At 43.2% G+C, this 14,698-nt stretch overlaps 1 protein-coding gene across 1 annotated transcript in view; it reads left to right on the top strand.

Moving 5' to 3' along the window:
* Positions 1–14,698, top strand: part of MCCC1 (methylcrotonyl-CoA carboxylase subunit 1) — a 31,498-nt gene that overhangs the window by 10,041 nt on the left and 6,759 nt on the right. The window contains exons 7-14 of the mRNA XM_083739471.1: positions 1,351–1,472; positions 8,950–9,061; positions 10,063–10,144; positions 11,889–12,016; positions 12,963–13,146; positions 13,364–13,473; positions 14,058–14,274; positions 14,531–14,617. Of these exons, the coding sequence (XP_083595597.1) occupies positions 1,351–1,472; positions 8,950–9,061; positions 10,063–10,144; positions 11,889–12,016; positions 12,963–13,146; positions 13,364–13,473; positions 14,058–14,274; positions 14,531–14,617 (1,042 nt within the window). The remainder of the gene's footprint in view (positions 1–1,350; positions 1,473–8,949; positions 9,062–10,062; positions 10,145–11,888; positions 12,017–12,962; positions 13,147–13,363; positions 13,474–14,057; positions 14,275–14,530; positions 14,618–14,698) is intronic.

Below are 14,698 nucleotides of genomic sequence, written 5' to 3'. Positions count from 1 at the left end.
TAATGGTCAGGGGTCCCTTTACCTTTAAAGGGTTTGGGGGCAGGGGCAAGACTGTGGCTGCTCAGTGGGCACAGAATGCTGACGGGGACAGAAACAAAACCAGGGAGGCGCAGGAATGGCATGTCCTGGAAAAGTCATGATGACTAGCTGACTGGTGGAAGCCTGAGTCAGAGCACTCCATGTTGCAACATTTGCATGTGGGCCTAGTTGTCTTTTATCCTTATTTAAATTGCTAGCTGTCATCTCCCCATTAGCACCAGGACTTGTTGTTGTTGTTTAGTCGTTTAGTCATGTCCGACTTCGTGACCCCATGGACCGGAGCACACCAGGCACTCCTGTCTTCCACTGCCTCCCACAATTTGGTCAAACTCACGTTAGTAGCTTCGAGAACACTGTCCAACCATCTCATCCTCTGTCGTCCTTGTGCCCCCTTCTCCTTGTGCCCTCAATCTTTCCCAGCATCAGGGTCTTTTCCAGGGAGTCTTTTCTTCTCATGAGGTTGTCAAAGTATTGGAGCCTCAGCTTCAGGATCTGTCCTTCCAGTGAGCACTCAGGGCTGATTTCCTTCAGAATGGAGAGGTTTGATCTTCTTGCGGTCCATGGGACTCTCAAGAGTCTCCTCCAGCACCATAATTCAAAAGCATCAATGTTTCAGCAATCAGCCTTCTCCAAGGCTGAATTACTTGGTTTCATACAACTTTGTCATAATGCATGTTTTGACCATGGCAGTAATACACCTAACAGGAAAGCGGTTGAGACAGTGGTTGCCAGTTTGGTCCCTCCTCAAAGTTACTACAACTATATGTTATGTACTCAGTGGCACCTGAAAGTAGCCGATTCAAAGTTAGTACTTGCATGAGTGATAATAATAATAATAATAATAATAATAATAATAATAATTTATTTATACCCCGCCCATCTGGCTGAGTTTCCCCAGCCACTCTGGGCGGCTCCCAATCAGTGTTAAAAACAGTACAGCATTACATATTAAAAACTTCCCTGAACAGAGCTGCCTTAAGATGTCTTCTGAATGTCAGGTAATTCTTTATCTCTTTGACATCTGATGGGAGGGCGTTCCACAGGGCGGGCGCCACTACCGAGAAGGCCCTCTGTCTGGTTCCCTGTAGCCTCACTTCTCGCAATGAGGGAACCGCCAGAAGGCCCTTGGCGCTGGATCTCAGTGTCCGGGCTGAACGATGGGGGTGGAGACGCTCCTTCAGGTGCATCCTGAAGTGATGCATCCATATTGTAAACCAACCTAGCAAAAAGGGATTTGGGACATCCTATTGTTTTTCACTCAGTAATTTTTGCTCAATATTATTCTAATATACTGGTTTTGTCACACTGTAGGGCATGAGAATTGCTCTTTCCGAAAAGGAGTTTAAGGAACAATTGGAATCAGCCAGGAGAGAAGCCAAGAAGTCTTTCAACGACGATGCCATGCTGATAGAGAAATTTGTAGATAATCCACGGTAACTAAACCACCCATCTGCTTGTAATCTCTTTAATGAGTTTGTAGAACGAAAGTAGGAGAATGGATGGGGGTCTCTCTGAGTGTGCGTCCTATGGCAGGTGAAGCATCAGCAGTGAATTTGCACCACCCCCTCCCCAAATCTCAGAAAAGCATGTTCAGGACATTTGGTAGGCGCACATCACTCCTGCTGCCCTGGAAAATCCATCCCTGGCTGGAGGGAGGCCAAAGCTTGGGTGGCTGTTGGGGCGTTGAGCAAGGGAAACTGAAGATACCTGATAGACAATTTCCCTAGAGCTCTTGGGACATGGCACTGACCTCCCCAAGGCTGCTGTTTTTGCTGGGTGAGGAATTTATGATAGTAAGAGCTGCAGCTATCTCACCCACCCCCCAAACCTCTTTCTCTTATCACTTTTTCCCACTTCAAGATACTTGCAGACCACAATGTATAGTACTATATATTTTAATAGTAGCAATGAACTATCTATTTAGAAGGCATATTCTGGGTTGTATGTGTTGGAGATAAGCAGTGTCCAGTGCACAGCGGAATGATGAAAAGTACGCGCCAACATGCTCTATATTACTTTATTTACACTTCAAAGCTGGTAATTTACAGAAAAACATCTTCCCTCTGCCGGAGCAGAGAAAGGCATCCTCTCTCCTCTAAAGCACGGAGAGAATCACACTGAACTGCAAAGAACAGTGAAAAACAGGAAACCAGTGTACGTCACATCCAGTCTCCTTTCCCGTGAGAAAACCCAACAGCACTTGACTGTGGAATGTAAACATTGTCTTGTGACAAGCACTTCGCTGCTCAGTGAAGGAAGCAGAAACCAACATCCTCCCCCTTTCTGTGAACATCACTGGGCAGCGTGTTCGTACAATATCAGCACAAACCCAACTTCTGCACATAGGTACAGTGTTGATCCCTTGATACAATCTTGGACAATACATCAGCAGGAATTTCATTACCTGGCATATAGGACACCGTTACGAGTCCCTTTTGAATACGTTCCCTAGCATGTTGCAACTTTAATTGCAAGTGCTTCGTGCTTTGCTTACAACCTTCAGAATTCAGCAAAGCCAAACATGCTTTGTTGTCCTGGTAAACCTGGATTGGACATTTGACAGGAATTTTTATGTCTTTGCACAATTGTAACAACCATTCACAATCCTTAAGTGAATAAGACAGTGCATTCAGTTCAGCTTCACAAGTACTTAAGCTAACTGTTGTTTGCTTCTTGCATGACCAATCAAATAGACCCTGATTGTACTTATAGCAAACTCCAGACGTACTTTTCCTGTCTGTAGTGTCACTTCCAAAACTTGCATCTGCAAATATCTCAAGACCACCAGACTTCTGATTGTTAAATCTCAGTCTGTAATGCATAGTGCCTTTCAAATACCGCGCTATGCGTTTCAGAGCTTTCCAATCCTTAACAGTAGGATTGTTGACTTGTCTGCTTAGCAAATTACAGCTAACAGCAATGTCAGGTCTTGAACATCTGGCAATGAAGTTTAGCTTGCCTAGCACACTTCTGTACAGTGTAGTATCAGAAAATGCTTCTCCAGTGTCATCTACCTGATAACCTGTTGTCATCGGTGTGTCTACAGGGTTAGCATCCATCAGGTTTAGTTTGCTTAACACATCAGCAATTTTACGTGACTGGTGTACTAGAATGTTACCATCTTGATCTCTCTCTATTTCCAGAGATAGGTAGTTGTTTACCTCACCAAGATCTTTTATGTCAAAGTGCTCTTTCAGTTGAGCTAGGGCGTTATTGTACATTGTGACATCTTCCCAAAAGAATAAAAGATCATCAACATAAAACAAACAATACAGTTTCTTTTGCCCCTCCTCTTTGACAAATACACATGGATCAGCTTTCCCTTGCTTAAAACCTAGAGAAAACAATACTTCAGTGAGTTTTGTGTGCCAACACCGTGCACTTTGTTTGAGACCATAAAGGGACTTCTTCAGAGCACAAACAAATCCCTGTTTTACCTGTACGCCATCAGGTGGAAGCATATAAAGTGATTCATCTAGAGATCCGTACAGAAAAGCTGTATTCACATCATGGTGACTAATGTGTAGATTCTCTTCTGCAGCTAGCTTGAGCATAAGCCTAATGCTCTCATACCTCACGGTGGGTGAGTAGGTCTCGTGATAGTCTTCACCTGGTACCTGTGCAAAACCTCTGGCTACCAATCTGGCTTTGTGTCTGACTATCTTGCCATTTTGATCTGTCTTCGCTTTGAAGACCCATTTGCTTCCAAGCAGTTTCATTCCTGGAACTACTGGAACAAGGTCCCATGTTTTGTTCCTTTCCAAGGAATCAAGCTCAGCCTTCATGGCATTTAACCATGGCTCTGCTTCCTTTGAATCCAAATCCTGGATTTCTTGGAAACTTGAAGGTTCAAACACCTTCTTGGTGCTTTTAACAGCTGTTACTGCTATCTTAGCAAACTCATCAGCAAATCTCTTTGGAGGTCTGCCTTTTGTTGCTCTCTGTGACCTGCGAATTAGCCTTATGTCTTCAACACTCTCCTCTTCCTTCTTAGGAGAAAAGTGACCTATTGTGAACAATGGTTCCTCCAATTCTTGATCAGAGCTTTCAGAGGGTCGCATAGAGGCTTTCGCACTCTTGAAATCCTCTGAATCACCCGATTCAGTTTCAGACTCAGAATCAGAACCTTCATCAGTGGGTGTGGGTTGTTGCGGTTGCTTTTGACTATCCTCAGTTTCATCACTGTCATCAGGATAACATTGGAAAATTCCCACATTCTCCCCCCACTTGGCATTGTACTCAACACTTCTTGTGAGCTTAATTGTCTTAGAGTCAGTCATCATTATTCTGTAAGACCCTTTCTGATAACCTAGAAAGATACCATGCAATCCACGCTTGTCTAACTTGGAGTTTTGTGGTGAGTGAACCCACATGTCAGAACCAAAAATTTTCATGTGTTTGATGTATGGCTTCTTGCCAAACATCTTCTCATAGGGGGTACAACCAATCGCTGAAGATAACCTGCGATTATAACTGTAAGTGAAACATGAGAGAGCTTCGGCCCAATAACTCTCTGGAAGATTGGCATCATGCAGCAAGGTTTTTAACCCTTGAAGCAATGTCTGATTTGCTCGTTCCGCAAGTCCATTCTGCCATGGCGAGCGAGGACTAGACAAATCGTGTTGAATTCCTTTCTCAGTCAGAAAAGCTTCAAACTGCTGAGAAGTGAATTCTCCCCCGCGATCACTGAAAAGAGTCTTTACCTTCTTTCCATGCACATTTCCCAACCAAGCACAGAATTCCTTGAACCTTGGAAAAGCCTCTGATTTCTGCTTGAGATTGTACACATAAATATACCTGGAAAATGCATCAATGAGAACCATGAAGTACCTGTTTCCACCCAAAGAGGGCGCTAGTGGTCCAACCAAATCAGCATGAACAACCTGGTATGGTTCTGTAGCTTGCCTACTAGACACCTTACCTTTCGCAGCCATTTTCACTTTGTTTGCTGCGCATGCCTTGCACTTCATGTGGTACCTGCAGGGTTTAATAGTCATACCTTCAACCAAGGCAGGCATTTTAGATACTGCCTCAAAATGCAAATGACCAAATTTTCGATGAAAATCGTGAATACATTCTGCATGCAAACTTTTGTTAGAACCTGCAATGCAACAAGTGTCATCCTGCACAACATCATCAAAATACAAAACATACAAACGATCAACATATTCAGCATGCAATACATAATCATTTTTCTTTGTGATGATGCACCTTTTGTTCTTAAAGGAAACGTCAGTTTTCCGCTCATTCAGCTGTCCAACGCTGAGCAGATTATGCTTGGCATCTGGCACATAAAGCACATCCTGTATCGATAAGTCCAAACTGTGAAGAACAACAGTTCCGTAGCCTTTACTGGGAATTGTGTGGTCATCCGCCTGGTGAATCGCACCTTCCTGCGGTGTAAAAGACACGAACAGTCGCTTATCGTTGCACATGTGGTGGGTCGCCGCTGAATCAACAACGAAGAAAGATCTAGACGTCTTCTGGACCTCTGCAACCTTTGGAGTGAAGCGTGAGACCATTGCCTTGTGCTGCGTTGTCCTGGACACCGGACCTTTGCCTTTGCCTCGGCCTTTTCCACGCGATGAGCTTTCGCTGCGCTGCTCTGTCTTGGCCCTGGGATATCTGCATTCCCTCTTCATATGGCCTAGACGTCCACACGTGTAGCATTTCACTGCCTTCAAAGCTTTGGCGCCATCTGGTGGTTCCACTGCACTATGGGATGACGTCTGTGAAGTCTCCCCCTTGTTGATGCAGCTAGCACCCCGGCGATCCGCTTCATTCAATATCACGGCAGTAACATAGTCCACTGTTAGCTGAGCAGTTGGCTGTACAGCAATCTGAGTCGCAACAGACTCCCAACCTGAACCCAAAGATTGTAGTATCATAAAGGAATACACTTCCTCTGGAAAGTTGAGTCCTCTCTGTTGCAGCTCATGTCTCAGATTCTGCATCTCCATCAGATGTATACGCACATCTCCACCTTCAGCAAGAGCCATATTATGCAGCTTGTTAAAATAAAACATTGTGGACCCAGCTTCTGTCCTCAAGTGAGCCTCTCTCAAAGCGTCCCAAATTTCTCTGGCTGAGGTCTTATCACGCAACAGACAGAGCTCTTCTGGGGATACTATCAACGTAAGAGTTCCCCTTGCTTTGGAATCCATAGCTTTCCATTCATCTGTAACTGGAGCTGGGGGGGTCTCTATAATAACTTTAAACAGACCCTCTTTCCGCAGAATAGCCTCTGCATAGAGAACCCAGTCCGCATAGTTCTTCCTATTGAGCTTAGGAATCCCACAAGCATCCTGAAGGGCCATCATGACTTTGGCATTAGCCTTTAGCGTCATCTTTGCTGCTTTAAATCAGGCTGCTTTATACATGCTGCGTCTGTGTACAGCTGCTTCAATCCAAAAGCAAATTCAAAACAGCCTCTGCCTGTGAACCTGTGCCTTTCTGCGTAACTGCTTTGCTTATCTGCAGCTGCTTCAAACCGCATTCCAAAGGCAAGTTCAAAAGTGAAAGTTCTCTCTGCTGTCTTAAATTCATGCTGCGACACTGCTGCAGCTGCTTTACTTTCGATTTCCCCCAGCATAGGAAAAATTTATCCTTCTAGCCTTTTGCCTGTGCCACGGCAAAACCGGCTATAAAAGTTCAAAGTCCAGCCATAAAGCCATTAATTAGAAGCTGGCAGGCTGCCCGGAGCTGTAGCACATACCTCATCAAATCATCTTGACGCGCAGAGATATCGTCCGATCCGGCCCTCTGCATTCCGATCCTTTGCCGGCACTCCAATTCTTTGCTCCTTTATTCCTTTGCCAGGAGCCCGACTTCTGGAGTCCATTCTCAAAACACTGCGTTTTTCTGGGCCCGGAACCAAATGTTGTAGATAAGCAGTGTCCAGTGCACAGCGGAATGATGAAAAGTACGCGCCAACATGCTCTATATTACTTTATTTACACTTCAAAGCTGGTAATTTACAGAAAAACATCTTCCCTCTGCCGGAGCAGAGAAAGGCATCCTCTCTCCTCTAAAGCACGGAGAGAATCACACTGAACTGCAAAGAACAGTGAAAAACAGGAAACCAGTGTACGTCACATCCAGTCTCCTTTCCCGTGAGAAAACCCAACAGCACTTGACTGTGGAATGTAAACATTGTCTTGTGACAAGCACTTCGCTGCTCAGTGAAGGAAGCAGAAACCAACAGTATGGTGCATGCTACAGTAGTCTTCACTACAGTATAAAATATTTCAGGGTTATAGTGATCTCTCTAATCCGTGTTAACAATTGTGAAGCCCCCTTAAAGTAATTGCAAATCACAGGTCCTTCAAGATAACAGTTGTGAGAACAAAACTTACATACACTGAAAAAAGCAGGCAATAATAGTTTATTTATATGTGTATACTTTTTATCTGGTAATGTGTGAAAATGCATTCCTAGGTGTGGAGTATTGATTCCAATATATTAGTGATAATTTGGAAAAACATTATAAGTTGTATGAATGTTAAAAAACGCACCTTTTAGGAAATTCTAGCTTCAGTAATGTTAAATTAAAGAAATGGAAATTAAGGTACAAGGAGTCAGAGATAGAATAATGAAACAACTTTATTGTGTTAAAATGAAAACGTACATGATTTGGGCCATAATATATTTGAAATTGGGTAACATGATAAAATGGAAGATACAATAAGTTATTGAAACAAGTTAACAAACTGCAGACGTTATGCATCACAGAGAATGCAGGGTTGGGAGGACGCGGGGAAGTCCAATAGATTTGGAAAAAAGAGTAAGAAAAATTTGTAACTTTCTTCTTCTACTTTTATAATATGCTCTTTATTCTTTTTTCTGTATTTCATAAAACTAATAAAAAATATTATATATATAAAAAAAACAATATATTAGTGATAATTATTCTGGAATATATTCTGGCCCTATAGACATATATAGTTGTGACAGTGCAAAGTGTAGCTTGCTATCAAAACTTCCTAAATGGGGCACTTTAAGTTCCAGGATAACAGTTTACTACAATGCAGATCACATGCTTGGTTGTCTTTCTGATCCTTCCGTTCATTTAGGGTTTTTAGCACAAGGTCAAGACCTAGTTTGTGATATTGCAAACATCAGACACATTGACCTTGTTCTGAATTGCTGATTGAATTCTAGATCTCTCCAATAACTTAAAAAGGTACCCCTGCCCGTATGGGCCAGTCTTGACAGACTCTGGGGTTGTGCGCCCATCTCACTCAAGAGGCCAGGGGCCAGCGCTATCCGGAGACACTTCCGGGTCATGTGGCCAGCGTGACAAAGCTGCATCTGGTGAGCCAGAGCCGCACACGGAAACGCCGTTTACCTTCCCGCTGGTAAGCGGTCCCTATTTATCTACTTGCACCCGGAGGTGCTTTCGAACTGCTAGGTTGGCAGGCGCTGGGACCGAGCAGCGGGAGCGCACCCCGCCGCAGGGATTCGAACCGCCGACCTTTCGATCGGCAAGTCCTAGGCACTGAGGCTTTAACCCACAGCGCCACCTGCGTTCCATCTCCAATAACCTACTACTATTTAAAAACAAAAGTGTGCTTTTGAGAAATATTTGCGTAAGTGCACAGACCTTCCTTTTCCTAGAATATAATGTTAGAGATTAGCATGTTTAAAGTTATTTTAAGTATGATGAAGGGTAGAAGAAAACACTGATCTTCCTGAGGTTTACATTGTTTCCAATTCTGAAAAATAAGATTATCTTTAATATATGATAGGTTGTGCTAGTTGTCTTGAAGTGGCACAGACTATCGTGATGGAATAATGTACTTTGCTCTTTAAAAAATGGCACTAATGGTCATTGGCACTGATGGGCATGAACCTTTATTTATTAATATTTACATCTGAACCTTTATTTGTTAATTTTTACGCCCGAAACAGGCATGTAGAAGTTCAGGTATTTGGAGACCAGCATGGCAATGCAGTTTATCTGTTTGAAAGAGATTGTAGTGTACAGAGAAGACATCAGAAGATTATTGAAGAAGCTCCAGGGGTGAGTGACTAGTTTCTGAAAAGGTGATTGAAATAGATGTAAGTGCCTTTTTTTTTGTTTACTTTATTAACATGTCTTTTGTTTTTCACATGTGATACCAATGGCTTCTTGGTCTATATTATTATTTTTTGCAGAATATAATACTAGTTTCAGAAACACCCAAACACTTCTAACATGGGATTTTGTGTGTGGTTTTTTATTGTTGTTTTTTAACCACATTGAGTTTGGAAACCAGTATCCTGTTGCTAAACTGTAGAGCACATGCACACACTTCTGAAGCTACTAGAGAAGCTACTTTTTCTGGAATGTTCTGTTAGTTTATCTGGGCTTTTCTGAGCTACCTAAGCTGTTCCTGAAATGTGTTTTATACTGGTGATGCCAGTAATATGATGTCTCTATGATGTTCAGCTTACTGATGACTTTGAAACCTATAAAGTAGCATTCTATGCGTTGGCAGCTAAGAAGATCAGGAGGGAAGAACTAGATAAAATAGCGGTCAACTGCAAAGGGGATTCGGATATTTAATTTGGCACATTTCACTAGAGAATCTTCTGCTATTCTGTTTTATGCAACAAACCATCTTAGTAGTTGTGACCGTGGTTTATATTGTATGTGTGGTGCCTGATGGTTTTTGTGGTTATTGCTGTTTTTCCATTTGTTATTTTTCTGGAGGATGCCATGGACTATGGCTAGCACAATAAAAGTCGATGATGATGATGATGATGATGATGATGTTCAGCATGTGGTTCCAGAAGACTTTATTTATTTGTGCACACATGTTAAGCCTTCCGTCAACATGCTTATATTTAAAGGGGTTGGATATTTTTCTTTGCAGGGTTTTGAGGTTCATCTTATGTAGATGAAATGTGGCTTGAATAACTGCATGTGAAAGAAGAGGGTTTTTTAAAAAAAAAATCTGTTTCCCCCCAGATAGATGATACCTGCATGCAAGCACATAAATGTGGTATAAATGTAGTAACATCATTTCAACCTTTTCTTAGCCAGGAATTAAGCCTGAAGTAAGAAGGAAACTTGGAGAAGCAGCTGTCAGGGCAGCTAAAGCTGTGAACTATGTTGGAGCAGGTATTGCAAACTTAACTTCCTTTTAGTGCTGTATTTAGTTTCACATTGGAAGTTATGTACCCATATGGGAGGCATGCTTAGAGGAAGGCTGCTTTAAGTGGAAATGTAGAGTTTATAAAGTGATTCTAGCTCTAACTTGGGTGGATAAAATTTGAAACTGCAGAGGAAAGATTAAAAAACCACCACCCAGAATAATATTGTCTGTACATTTATTTATTTTTTCAATCTAGACGTGAAGTCTGCAGCCAAAGATTTAGCTAGCTATTTTAAGTGAAGGTCACTCATCTTTATCTTTCTGGCTCTTGGCTGTGTGTTCCCTTTCTCTCTGCCCTTTCATTCCTTGTTGCTTTTCGCCCTCAGTCTCCTGCCTTTTGGCTTTCTTTTCATGCACTTCATAATTCCCTGCACTTTGTACTTTTATTTTCCTGGGATGTTAAGCCCAGACACTGAGATCCAGCGCCGAGGGCCTTCTGGTGGTTCCCTCACTGCGAGAAGTAAGGTTACAGGGAACCAGGCAGAAGGCTTTCTCGCTGGTGGCTCCCGCCCTGTGTAATGCCCTTCCATCAGATGTCAAGGAAATAAGCAACTATCCTACTTTTAAAAGACATCTGAAGGCAGCCCTGTTTAGGGAAGTTTTTAATGTTTAATGCTGCATTGTGTTTTTAATATTTGATTGGGAGCCGTCCAGAGTGGCTGGGGAAATATTATTATTGTTGTTGTTGTTGTTGTTGTTCTGCCTCACTGCTTCTGTCCAGAATAAGGGAAGCTCAGCCAGCCACTGGCCCAACTGCACACCATTCTAAGCCAAACCATGACTTACCATGAATTTGCAAAACAAAAAAAATTCCTTCCAGTAGCACCTTAAAGACCAACTAAGTTAGTTCTTGGTATGAGCTTTCGTGTGCATGCACACTTCTTCAGATACGTGAATTTGCAGCGTTTCAAGGAGGATATCACAACTACTTTGCTTTCCCAGGGGTTTTTAAGTCTGTGCAGTGCAGCAGCTAAGCCAAGGTTTGACTTAGTGTGCCATTCAAAGCCAGGCTCGTGGTTGAGACAGTGTGGTGTAGTGGTTAAGAGCGGTGGACTTGTAATCTGGTGAACCGGGTTCGCTTCCCCGCTCCTCCACATGCAGCTGCTGGGTGACCTTGGGCTAGTCACACTTCTTTGAAGTCTCTCAGCCCCACTCACCTCACAGAGTGTTTGTTGTGGGGGAGGAAGGGAAAGGAGAATGTTAGCCGCTTTGAGACTCCTTCGGGTAGTGATAAAGCAGGATATCAAATCCAAACTCCTCCTGCTCTTGATATATCTTCTCCTTAACCATGATCTGTAGCTAAAGCGTGTCCTATGGTTTGTCCTATGGTTGCAGGTTATGGTTTGAAAGGCATGCTGTGCCAAACTTTGGCTGTCTTGCACTGTCCCCAAACGCCCAGGGAGGGGCAAAGTGACTGCAAACTTCTCTTCTGAAGCCAGCTTGTTTGTGTGGTCACAGTAAGCCAGAATCAGAATAGGTTTAAGGCTGCATTTTATTGAGAAATAGTTCCACTGGATTAGGGTGTTATACTTCCTGGAGGATTTCCAAGCTGTGGTTTTGGATCAGGTTTTTAAAAATATAGATAAGATGCTTCATATCGACAACAGACAGCAAACTCTATGGACAATGGCGTTATGCTGGGATCAGTGGGACTTTGTTTAGAGAAAGCATTTCCACCGCCATTAAATGTACCAATCTTAAATATTTCAGGAACTGTGGAATTTATTATGGATAGTGAACATAATTTCTATTTCATGGAGATGAACACCAGGCTGCAAGTGGAGCACCCAGTTACTGAGATGATCACTGGGACAGACTTGGTGGAATGGCAACTTAAGGTAAGGGCTTATGAGGGCAGCATCCATAGGAACATAGGAAGCTGACTTAGACTGAGCCAGACCCTTGGTTCTTTTAATTCAGAATTGTCAGTGCTTATTGGCGGAAGCTCTCTATAGAGTTTCAGACTGTGGGCATTCCCAAGCCTACCTGAAGGTGCTGGGGATTGAACCAGGGACTTTGTGCATGCCAGTAAGATGCTCTGCCTGTGCCTCCATTTGAAGCCAAGCATTGCTTTTTACCACCAGTGTGGGAAGGTTTCTCCTTGGGACAGTGAATTCTCACTCTTTCTGTCCGGGCTGATGCTAAATTGGGCATTGAATGAGAGTATGTAAATGCAGTAATATTAGAAGTTAAGGATGCATCAAGAACGGCACATGGGAAGTCACTTGAACAAAATTGTATTAATTGGGAAATATTTTGTATAATTGGGTTGAGATCTGGAAAATCAATAAAAATAATTGGCGGAAACGTGAACGAGGATCTGAAATAGACTTGTTTCAAGTTGCTTGTTTCCTCCTGCTTGGCAGGGGGTTGGACTCGATGGCCCTTGTGGTCTCTTCCAACTCTATGATTCTATGATTCTAAGTTATTCCACTGTGTGAGTGCTTTCCCACACAAAGTTTGCTACAGTCTGACTTGAGAATTAAAAATGGGAAGGATTAGCTAGTTGCAGGTATTATCGAATTCAGTCTGTTGCTGTGTAGATGGTTTGTGAATGAGAGTTTAAAGCAGGAATTGCCAACCTGCTTTTCTGTCTGCTGTACAGCTGTCAAAGGCACAAGAACCCTCTTTTTTGTGCAGTGTAAACCCTAAACCTCAAATACCTCAAGGATTTCTACTACTCAAATTTTGCTGCGTGATTTTTGTGTGATTTCTTGATATCCTCACAGTCCAAAGACACTATTCTCAATCCCATAGAAAAAGCAAAACTGTTTTTCTTTACAGGTTGCTTCAGGGGAGAAGATTCCTTTGACTCAGGAAGAGATCTCTCTTAATGGACATGCTTTTGAAGCTAGGATCTATGCCGAAGATCCAAACAACAACTTCATGCCGGGGGCTGGACCCTTATTGCATTTGTCTACACCACCCTCTGATAGTTGCACCAGGATAGAAACCGGGGTAAGACAAGGTAAACTGAACCTCCTTGCTGCAAATGAGTGCCAGGAACATTCTTTTCACTTTAAGGGTGCGATCGTAGTTTCAAATCAAAGGACATGGTTTACTAGTCTACCCTTTGCCTTGACCACGTTTTCCATACCTGACTAAAGGAAGTAATGCGGTACGAACTGACTGCTTTTTAAGTTACTCATTCTGGTAAATTGCTTTCCCAACTCTTCCTATTTCAGGGGATGAGGTTTCTATATACTATGACCCAATGATTGCTAAGTTAGTCGTTTGGGCAGAGGATCGTCAAGCAGCGTTAAGGAAATTAAGATACTGCCTTCGGCAATATAATGTAAGTACAGACGACATTATGATTTATAACGTTTGGGTCCTATCCAGTGCTTTTCCTCTGGGGGTACACAGGGGTACGCGTACCCCTAAACATTTTGTGTTGCCCCGACTGACAGACCAATATGCCAGCTGTCTCCGCAACAGCAGCGTGGACTGGACCTCTGTCATTCTCCCGGCCGGTGCCTGGGGAGGGGAGTCTGGGGCAGCCGTGGTGGAGGCAATGGCAGTCCTCCTCCTCCTCCTCCTCCTGCCGGGCTAGAGCCAGCCAGTGAGTGCTTGTCCCTTCTTGTTCAAGCCAACCCCGCCATTGCCATCGTTCAAGTTCCGCCACCTTGAGTCCCTCGTCTGGGGGTTGGGAGAGGGTTAGGGGGAGGGGGAGCAGCCAAAATGAGAGTACCCCTAAACATTTTTAAAGAAAAAAAGCACTGGTCCTCTCTGATAAAGTAGGGGAGGGAGACGTGTGACCTTCCGGATGTTCTTGGACTGCATCTCCCATCATCTATGACTATGCCTATTGGAGCACGTGACTGCGGCAAACGGCTTGCCTTCACCCAGTGTGCTTTCTTTGTTCCCTTCCCTTGGCAGATTGTAGGGCTAAGCACCAATGTTGATTTCTTGCTGGACCTCTCAGGCCACCCGGAGTTTGAGGCTGGAAATGTTCACACCAATTTTATCCCACAACATTACGATAAGCTGTTTCCACCCAAAGAGGCAATATCTGAAGCGGCCTTATGCCAGGCAGCGCTTGGACTCATACTGAGGGAGAAAATTGTGACCGACACTTTTAGAATGCAATCAGGAGGTAGGCTTGAGGCATCTTTGGCTTTTTAGAATCCTTTCTGTTACAGGGAAGAATGTGCCTTGTGTGTCTACTCTCCCTCCCTCTCCCTCTCTCCCCCCCCCTTTCTTTCTTTTATTTATTTGTTTCACATTCATAAGCAACAATTTCCCAGATCCCATAATTGCTTACAAGCAGAATTCTCTGATTGAAAGAGCTCCCCCATTCATTTCAGTGGAGCAATAACTGAATCTTTCTCTCTCCATTTTTTATGTTCCAGATAAGTTCTCTCCATTTGCATCCAGCAGTGGAAGAAGAATAAATATACCTTACGTTAGAAACCTGACTCTTTTAGATGGTGAAAATAGTAAGTGACTTAGTTCTGAATGGCAAGAATTTGAGTGGCAATCTTTATTCTATAGCTGAGGAGGACAAAGAGACATACAAT

The sequence above is a fragment of the Podarcis gaigeae genome, assembly GCF_964106915.1.
Source record: "Podarcis gaigeae genome assembly, chromosome: 5".
Taxonomy (NCBI): Eukaryota; Metazoa; Chordata; class Lepidosauria; order Squamata; family Lacertidae; genus Podarcis; species Podarcis gaigeae.
This window is presented reverse-complemented; position numbering and strand designations above follow the sequence as displayed.